Source organism: Suricata suricatta, chromosome 8, assembly GCF_006229205.1.
Source record: "Suricata suricatta isolate VVHF042 chromosome 8, meerkat_22Aug2017_6uvM2_HiC, whole genome shotgun sequence".
NCBI classification, from domain to species: Eukaryota; Metazoa; Chordata; class Mammalia; order Carnivora; family Herpestidae; genus Suricata; species Suricata suricatta.
In genome coordinates, this window is record NC_043707.1 from 140,357,515 (window position 1) to 140,367,108 (window position 9,594).

The 9,594-nt window shown below is 62.5% G+C and overlaps 2 protein-coding genes across 2 annotated transcripts in view; one reads left to right on the plus strand and one right to left on the minus strand.

Annotated features, from left to right (window-relative positions):
* Nucleotides 1-242: 242 nt before the first annotated feature.
* PEX10 (peroxisomal biogenesis factor 10) lies at nucleotides 243-6,387 on the plus strand. Its single transcript, XM_029949958.1, has 6 exons — nucleotides 243-398; nucleotides 1,079-1,159; nucleotides 1,646-2,052; nucleotides 3,229-3,404; nucleotides 3,507-3,642; nucleotides 4,829-6,387. The coding sequence occupies exons 1-6, from the start codon at nucleotides 287-289 to the stop codon at nucleotides 4,895-4,897; spliced, it is 981 nt and encodes a 326-aa protein (XP_029805818.1). The 5' UTR covers nucleotides 243-286; the 3' UTR covers nucleotides 4,898-6,387.
* Nucleotides 6,337-9,594, minus strand: part of RER1 (retention in endoplasmic reticulum sorting receptor 1) — an 8,081-nt gene continuing 4,823 nt past the window's right edge. Inside the window, exons 5-7 of the mRNA XM_029949959.1 lie at nucleotides 9,023-9,101; nucleotides 7,856-7,991; nucleotides 6,337-7,256 (exon numbers count right to left, since the gene is read on the minus strand). Coding sequence (XP_029805819.1) covers nucleotides 7,167-7,256; nucleotides 7,856-7,991; nucleotides 9,023-9,101 — 305 coding nt within the window. The 3' untranslated portion in view covers nucleotides 6,337-7,166. The remainder of the gene's footprint in view (nucleotides 7,257-7,855; nucleotides 7,992-9,022; nucleotides 9,102-9,594) is intronic.

Here is a 9,594-nt window from a genome sequence, read left to right on the forward strand (position 1 = left end):
GCAGCGCCCCCCACGCCTGAAGGCCCCGCCCCTGTTCCCACCCCATTGCTCAAGCCTGGGCCCGGCCCGCCGCCGTAACGACCCCGACCAAGCGTGGTCCTCGGACCCGCACAACGCCGCCGGCACGGCTCCGCCCCGCCTGGGCAGCAGTCGGCCCCGCCCCTCGCACCGTCCAGGTCCTGCCCTCCGCGTTAGACGCAAAAGGCCTGCGCCATGCACTTGCGTCATCAGACACCGCCGCGTGGGCGTGGCCACGCAGGTCAACAGGGCCCGGCGCCGCGTAGTCATGGCGCCAGCGGCCGCCGGCCCCCCGGAGGTGGTTCGCGCGGCGCAGAAGGACGACTACTACCGCGGCGGGCTGCGGAGTGCGGCGGGCGGCGCCCTGCACAGCTTGGCAGGTGAGGCCCGGGCTTGGGGCCGGGGGTGAGGCCCAGGCCCTGGTGCGCGCTTCCGGGGAGCGGGAGCCCAGGGCTGAGGGCGAAGGCAGTGGGGGCGCTCGGACGCCAGGCTCGGGTTGCAGATTCGCGGCTGGGGGTACTGGGCAGGGAGAGGAGCGAGCGGAAGAAACGGGTGGTACGTTCACTTTGACATGTTTTGTGTCGAGCAACGTTCTCGGTGCTTCACAAACCCCAGCCGTTTAGTTCTCAGAAGTTTCCAGGCAGGACTTTGTCGGTGAGGGAAACTGGGGTTGCACAGACCACTTGTAACTGTCTAAGGTCACAACCAGCGACGTGGGGGTCTGGGATTTGATGCTGGACAGCAGGCGCGGCTTGTATTCTTAGTCACCGTGCCACGCTGCCTGTCCTGTGGCCCTTCTGGGCTCGAGAACAGTTACCCGGGTGGGTCCTGGAGAGGGAGGTGGCCGCAGGCGGTGGCCGCCCGTGGATTGGTTCTCAGGAGACTCGGCCGCCCGGGCGAGGCAGGAGACATGGGGCCGAGTGCGCAGCGGGGAGACCAGGACAGGGAAGAGTGTGGCATAGGACAGACTCAGCCCTGGGGAGGGGCGGCTGAGCCCCGGCAGCAGGAGCGGGAAGGATTGGTCCTGAGCTTTGCCCCCTCACCCCACCGCCCGTCTCAGGTGCGAAGAGGTGGCTGCAGTACAGGAGGGAGATCGAGCTGCTGTCGGATGTAGCCTACTTCGGCCTCACCACACTTGCAGGTGGGACCTTGAGACCAAGGGGCCCGCAAAACCCCGAGCCCAGGGACAGGGGTCGGGGAGCTGGCAGCAGAGTGAGAAGCGCCCGGAGGTGCTTCCCAGTGTCCCTGCCCCAGATGCAGTCTCAGGCAAGGAGGGGACCCTGACGCCCTCCCCTGCAGGAGATGCCAGGCCCCAAGCCCCAGCTGGAGCCTCTGAAAGTTTTGAGGTCACATCAGTGCCGTCCTCTCATCTTTTGTTTCTGGGGACTTTCATCCTAGACTTTGCCCAAGCCGCCATTGGGACTGTTTGGCACTGAGTTCCATGGCCCAACAAGGGTCCCCGCACTGAGCCCCGTCACAGAGCAAGGGCAGCAGGGCCCCAGTGCAGCTCCATCCTTTAGAGGAAAGGTAGGGACCTGATAGCAAGATCCAGTGCAGAGAGAAATGGATGGCGGGCCCCAGCCGCAGTTTCCCATGAGGTCACCACCCGCCCCCCCAACCCCGGCAGGCTACCAGACCCTCGGGGAGGAGTATGTTGGCATCGTGCAGGTGGACCCGTCCCAGAGCCGAGTGCCCACGAGGTTGCGCCGTGGCGTGCTGGTGGCGCTGCACACCGTCCTGCCCTACGTGCTGGACAAGGCCCTGCTGCACCTGGAGCACGAGCTGCAGGCCGACGCGGACGGTGCCAGGCCCTCGCAGGGCAGCCCGGCGGGCGGCGGGCGGGGCCGGTCCAGAGCGAGGCTCTGGGTGCAGCGGCGCGTGGCCGCCTTGACGGAGCAGCAGAAGCGGGTGCTCTTGCATGCCGTGTCGGCGCTCGGGCAGGGCCTCGCCTGCCTCCAGCGGCTCCACGTTGCCTGGTTCTACATCCATGGCGCCTTCTACCACCTGGCCAAGAGGCTCACGGGAGTCACTTACGTAAGTAGCAGGTGCTGTCCAGACTTGCTCCACTCTGGACCATTTGTGTCACGGTGTCTGGCTAACAGTCACGGGGTTAGAGCCAAGGTCCTCTCCTGAAAAGCCAAGGTTTTGTCATGTCATATTTTGCCAAGATCCTGGAAGTTCAGTTTCCAGAAGCCCGGAGGGTAGCGCACATCTGTCTCCCTGAAGGCAGCACTTCTGCGCCGCCCTCCTGTTTATTCTGAGGCCCACCCCAGGCTCCTGGGTCCGCGCCCGTCCCTTCTCAGCTGCCCCTGTGCAGGGTCACAGGCAGGGACACCTTCTAATCAGCTCCACCGCGCATCCTGTTTCGTACCTGATGCCTTTGCTTCCAGATTCACCCAGAAAGTCTTGCCTCAGGCCCCCTGACCACCCCCTTCCTTGCCTCGCTTGGTGGCACTACCCAGGGTGCCTGCCTCTCTCCTCTCCAGTCTCAGCCCTCTGTTCCCTCGTGAGAGCGGATGGCTCACTGCCCCCAGCGTCAGCTAGGGTGTGTGCTGAGCCGCCCGAGCAAAGCGTCTGGAGACTCGGGCTCAACCCAGATAAGCCTTTTGCTCTCCTGGGGCCTGGGGGGCTGCTGCCCGGCTCTCCTCTGCCCGGCCCATGGGGCTGGCTTGGGGGCTCCCAGCTGAGGGAAGGGAGACCAGAGTTGAGGACAGCCGACTTTCTCTTCGGGGGTGTGGCTGGAAGTCTCCCCCATCACGAGATGCAGGCGTCTCCCTGAAAACGGGGAGCATCTCCGGGTACGCGGGAGGAGTTGGTCAGCAGCATCTGCCTGTGCGCCTTTTCCCTGGCCCACTGGCCTCCTCCTCTGGCTGCTTCGTCAGAGCCTTTTCTCTCTGCAGTGTGGGTCCTTGGACGTAGCCCTCCACCCCCCAAATCCTCACCTGCAGCTAGAGTGCCTGCAGACCTGGGAGCCCCGCTCAGTGCTCGGCCCCATTGGGAATGAGGCGCTGAACTGTCCGGCATCGTCTCCCGCCCGGTACTCAGCCCTGCAAGGCACTCTGCCCCCCTCACTCAGCCGAGGGACCCCCCAAGGCTGTGCCAGGAGGCCAGGGCTCGGCGTCCTCTGATGGGGCACTGTGCTGCCAGGGGCTCTGGGCGCTCTGTGACTTGGCAACTGATCACGTGATTGTCCCTTCTGGCCCTTGACAGCTTCGCGTGCGCCCCCCACCCACAGATGACCCAAGGGCTCGTGAAAGCTACAGGCTGCTGGGGTTCATCTCCCTGCTGCACTTGGCCTTGTCCGTGGGCCTGCAGCTCTACGGCTTCCGGCAGAGGCAGCGCGCGCGGCGGGAGTGGAAGCTGCATCGCGCCCTGTCTCACCGCAGGTGCGGGAGCTGGTCCCCGGGCGGGGCCTCGGCTGGAGGCTCAGGGCAAGCACTGCAGGGACCTGGAGATTAAGTTATGGTCTCCCTCTGCCACGCCCCCAGGAGCCATGTGGAAGAGAAAGCCGCTTCCAGAAACTCCCTGTGTACCCTGTGCCTGGAGGAGCGTAGACACTCGACAGCCACGCCCTGTGGCCACCTGTTCTGTTGGGAGTGCATCACCCAGTGGTGTGACACCAAGGTGGGTGTGCCAGAGTCCCCAGCCTGACTGGAAGGCAGGCTCCACGAGCAGGCGCATGGGCCCGCCTGTGTGGCCACCCAGGAATCAGGAAGGAAGCCTGTCCCAGAACCCTCCTCTCACAGCAGGGGGTGGGGTGGGAAGGTGGGCCTCTTTTAAAGCTTCCAGATGAGCTGCACACGGGGTGCATCTTGAGTCATGGTGCGGTGGCCGTGCAGCCAGAAGCAGTGCTGGGGCAGCTGCCAGTCCGTGAGGCCCCGCTCCTAGAGGCCTCCCCGACATGGCCCTTTGGGAGGCCCTGCCTGCCCACACACCCAGGGCCCTCCCCAGCAGGTGCCTGTCCTCCATGACCACCCACGTGGGCGCCCCCAGGACGCACAGCCACCTGCCTGGTCTCACGAAACCTTGGGGGGGGTCTACCCACTGCCCAGAGCAGGGAATGCCGTGACCCCCTTCCCTCCAAGCTGACTCTGGGGATGGCTTGGGTTCCTGGGCCCCCACGGCCTTGGGGGGGCCACACAGGTGAGGTAGATAATCGAGGGATGTGATGTGCAGTTAAACACTGTCCTCTCTCTCATCTGGGGACATCTGCCTCCACGGATTGGCCAAGGGGCGTTGCTTAGAGCCTGTGCACGGGGCTCACGGTGGCTGTGGCCTCAGAGCCTGGGTGGAGCGGACTCGGAACCAGCACCTGTGAAGCGTCCGCGCTGGGTGGGTCCCACTGGATTACGCCCCGGCCTCCACTTTGGGGCCCCTGCTCCCATTCGAGGGATTCCCCCAGAACACAGGTGCTGCCTCGGTAAGGGCTGGCCCTGGGCAGCGACACCTGGCAGGTCCTTGAACCTTCCCGGGACAAGGGAATCCAGCCTGTCCTCAGGGGCAGGGCCACAGGACTGAGCTGGACAGGACACGCTCACCCATCCCCCGAACCGCAGTTGCCACCGCCTTTCCACCCAGCCCGCTGTGGCAGCCAGGTGTGCCCTCCCCCCCCAGTCACCACATGGACAGGCTGGCGAGTGTCCCCAGCTCTGCTACCCCAGGGTTGAGGCCTTACCTTCAGGTTTGTGATTACTGAAAAAAGGGGGTTTTTAAATTGTCTAAATCTCAAGTTCGATGTGCACGTGCCATGTGCCACTGCGGGAGGCCTGCGCCCGCCACAGCCCACATCACACTTCTCCTCCCCCCGTAGATGGAGTGTCCTCTCTGCAGGGAGAAGTTCCCCCCCCAGAAGCTCGTCTACCTGCGGCACTACCGCTGAGCCGACCGAGGTCGCGGGAGCCCAGGAGTCTCTTGACATCAGGACGGTCCCGATCCATTCCCAAGGCTAACTTGCACAGAAATTAAATTCTCAAGTTTTACTTCATGTCACGTAAGTGACTCTGCCAGCAGCTCGGAGGCAGAGGCCGGATCTGCCGGCGGCACAGCCAGTCCAAGGCCTTCGGGGCCGGAAGAGGCTGGGGCACCACCTGCTCTGTGGATCCCCGAGTCCACGGCCTGGCGGCCAGCAGAGCCCCACTGGGGGGCCGGCTGCACCACATCTCCGCCGAGGCACAGCCGGGTTGCTTCTGGTCTCCCTCGACCCCCAGACCGCCCACGTGCTTCGAGAGAACAGCTCCCCGTCAGGCCTGCGGTGAGGGCTTGGCCCGGACTGGCAAGTGTGGCCAAGAGCAGAGAACATGGTCCAACGGCCGGCGAGCCGCCAGCTGCGGAGACCCAAAGCCTTGCCGTCACGTCTGTTCACAGAGCAGAAAGGGTCCCCCCGAGACGGTCAGCACACACACTGCGCACACACTCGTTTCCCATCCTGCGAGGCGAAGTCTGCATCTCGGCCGAGGTTTGCCCGCTGTTCTGGGTGCAGAGGTGCTGCTCAGCGCCTCACCCACAGCCGCTCCGAGCTCAGCTCTCCCCCAGGCCAGGCCACCTGCTTCCTGCCACATTTTTATTTCTTTTAGGCCTTCAGAAGTATTCAACTTGTGCCAGAGCCAGAACTTTGCCATAAACACTAGGCTCCACAGAATGTAGGGAAATTAAGGCCATAAGCATGAACCAGAAACCACGTTCATAAAGGGTCAGAACCTGTGGTCAGAACGTCGCAGTCCCTGTGCGAGTTTCATCGTGGGCGTCTGAGAGGCCTATGCAGACAGTTCCGGAATCTCACGGCACACGGTTGCTCAATGCGTGGGTCCACACACCGTGGTTAACAGGTGCCGCTTGAGCCCCCAACCCCCCATGGGGAGGAGCCCGCCCGGCGGCCCCACGGTCCCTGGGGCCCGTCACCCACACTCTGACCAAATGCAAACGATTTCCGGTCCCGTCTGCAGCCTGAGCCTTTGCCAGGAAAACAGTACGAAGGACGAGAGCATCTGTGGAGTCTGGGCGTCCCCAGCGCCACCGTGTCCCGTCAGAAGTCAACACCAGATCACACCCCACAAGGCGTGCACGAGGGGGCTTGACCTGGCCTCCCGGAAGCAAGAGCAGCTCAATGTCAGGCCTCCAAAAATTGGCAAAAGAAAAGGCAGACAGTAAACACATTCAGTGCCTGAAACCCCAGCTGGGTGGGCCACTGGTCAGAGCTGCACGCCCGCCCCCCAAGGCGCAGGAGGCGGCCCACGGGTCCGCACCCCCGTGACCGCCCCTCACCCCTGCAGCGGCCGTGAGGCCCCAGCTGCCTAGTGTTCCAGATAAAGACTCCACAAGAAAGGGACACCGTCTTTAATAAAGTTGGAATTAAAAAGTCACTTAGTAAAATGTTTATGAGTATTTGTTTTTATCACATCAAAAAAGTTGACATGCGGGTCAGAGTTCTGTTTTCCCGTAGAAAGCGGGAAGCCATGTGTTAGAACCCACAAATCGGTCTGCTCTCGCCAGTTGTTTCTATAAAGGGGCCGCTGCATGAGATCAACTTTAAATTAGCCAAAACAACTCTTCAGGTATCAAAGAAATGTGTCAAAATAATTCCAAACAATTAAAATATAATATATATATTTATAATTCCAGGCCCTCAAAAGCAATCATGGTAGTTAAGAACAGAGTTTTGAGTCATTATGATAGAGACCAACTTTAAACATCTCTCGTGAGATGAAAGTGGGAAACTGGCATTAGAACCCGAGTTACTTGAAAATCACCTTTCAAATGTTGTTCCAAGCACAGGAATCAGGTTCGCATCGTCCTCCCGCTGGGTGGCGTGGGCGTGGCCGCGGCGCCCGCGGTGCAGGGGACAGCCCGGAGCCTGGCTCCTTCCTGCAGGTCCGCGCCAGGGCCACACCCGCCCGCCGGCCCGCCCGCATCCGACTGTCCGCCCAGCCTGCACTTTACTAGAATCCCATCCTTTTGAACACTTGAATGTCACTGAAAAATAAATCAATGCAATTTGGTTTAAATGTCAGTTTCTTCAAGAACCTGATGTTTCAGTTACAAATAATTGAAGCTCCTTTTTAAAAAGAAAATTCCACTCCCTCGAAATCGGCTACTGTGTGTGAAGGTGGGCGGCGCTGCTGCAGGGGTGCGGAGCCGGCCCGGCCGAGCGCCTAGCTCGCGAACGTCTTGCCCGCGTCCTCCTTCCCCCTGTACGTCCTCTTGCCGTGCGTGAACGGGATGTACCGGTACTTTATCATGTGCTGCGGACAAACGGGTGCGTCTTACAACCGCTTCGTACGTGAGGAGCGCTTTCTCCGGACGAATCCTGCTCTCTACACGGGGCAAGGGAGCCAGGGTTCCAGCCCGCTTCTAGCCCCTCCCCCACAGCGACACCGAAGGACCCCCCAGGGCCCCCAGAGCTCCCTGGAAACCTCGGGAAACCCGGAGAGTGGGGAAAAGGTTTAAAACCCCTTACATGCAGGAAGGGCTAGGGCTGGGCTGGGGCCCCGGGATGGGAGTTGTGTGGCCCTGGCGATACCCGGGGTGGGGGGACGCAGGGGGGACAGCCTGCCCTGGGATCTTCTGAGGGTTCCGTCAGCATGACACTCCGTGACTGTCCGGCGGGGCCTGGGCTCCGAGCCCCCAGGACGACGTGCCGGTGAGGACCGCGTGGCAGAACGGAGGCCCTTTCCCACACGCCCCCAAAGAGCTACCTGCCAACAGCTGGACTGTGGGACCGACCTATGTGGCCACCTTGACGAGGGGCTGCGCCCCGTCCCTGCCGCCAGCCCACACGCAGCCTCGGGACACCCGTGCATAGGGACGCCCCCCGCGGGCTCCCTCCCAGCTCCCCGCTCACCTTGATCTGCCGCTTCATGGTGATGCAGAAGAGCATGATGAAGTACATCACCAGGATGGGCCAGAACACCGGCACGTTGAATGCCTCGAAGAAGGTGCAGGCCATGGCCACGAGGATGCCCTTGGTCGCCGCGTGCCTTAAAGCAGGGGAGGTGGTCGGTGCCGCTGGCGACCCCTGGCCACCGCGGGCCACCGCAGCATCCCTACTCGGGGCAGCGGCAGCGCGTGACAGACACCCGTTTCCTCGGTCCCTTGTGAGTCCCGTTTTCTTCCAAAAATCACACAGGGTACGAAACGTCGCCACTCACGCCAACAGCTCCAGGACACCTCGGGGCCTCATGTCTGCCGCACGGAAGGAGCCCCACCCCGGGCCGTGCTCAGGGCCCGGCCTACCGGCTCGCCTCGGGCCTGCGGAAACCCCTCCCCAACTTGTCCTTTGTTGCAGGGCAAAGGCAGACCTTCCTGGGGGACCGGCAGGGCCATCCTGCCCACAGTCTGCTCCCTGCCCGGGCGGTGTCCTCGCTCCAGCACCCTCCCCCTCCCAGCGGGGAGACCTGCAGAGGGCTTGCCGAGTTCCCCACACGCATCAGGGATGCAAAGTAAAGGGGTGGCAGCTTGTTCCCTCCGGGTTTTTGCTCCTACAAATACAGGACAGGGTCGCTCCCCTAATGCGGTGGGCGGTCACCTGTCCACCTGTCATACTCCCCCTTGTACAACAGCACACAGTAGTCACCGCCTACGGGAGGCCTGCGGGGACAAGCCAGGCCCCAGCCCTGCCGCATCCCGAGCACAGCACTCCCAGCCACAGCAGACGCCCCTAAGGCTGCCCCTGCCCTGTATGGGGGGAGGGCCTGCTTCTGCCAGCGACCAGCAGGGGTGCAGTGTGAGGAGCAGCACCCCTCCCCGCTGAGCCCCGCGTCTGCAACACGCCCAGGGCCCTCTGCCCCGAGGCAGCTTCTCTTGCTGGTTTGAAGGAGCACTGGCGTTAACCAGCAAGCAGGGAAGGCCCCGCGCCCCGCCCAGCACAGCGCTGCCGACCGTCAGTGTCCAAAGCGCACAAAGTCCCGGTTCTCTAAGGAGCATCCGCCGGCCCCTGGAGCCAGAACGTCTGTTCTCAGCCCCGTCACCCGGAGGCCAAGTCTCTCTCTCAACTACCCTAAGGACTCACCAAAATTTAAACTCTGGAAGCCTCCGAATAAAGGGCCGGAACTCCTCATTTTGTTTGGTTGGTAGCGAGGGGCCGTCATCTGAAAGCAGAATGTCAGTGAGACGGAGCCCGTGCCCCCTCCGTCTGTCCCCATCGCTGCGCTATGAGCTTCTCCCTAAAGCTTCTGATCCAGCAGGCCTGACGTGTGAGACACATTTATGTGAGTGAACCAACACGAATCTCCAGGTGACTTAGAAATCGATTCACCATGAGGCGTGCGGCTGGTTCAGTCAGCTGCGTGTCCAACTCTTATTTTGGCTCAGATCATGATCCCAGGATGATCCCCGGGTCATGGGATCGAGCCCTGCGTTGGGCTCTGCAAGGAGCGTGCAGCCTGCTTGACAGTCTCTCCCCCTCTGCCGCTCCCACACCCAGGCGTGCGCGCACTCTCCCCCCACCCAGAAAATAAAAACTGGTTCACTGCAGAGGAAGAGGAGCATGCGCTCAGGCGGAAGGAGGGGGGAGAGGGAGAGGGAGGGAGAGGGAGAGAGAGGGAGGGAGAGGGAGAGAGAGGGAGAGAGAGGGAGGGAGAG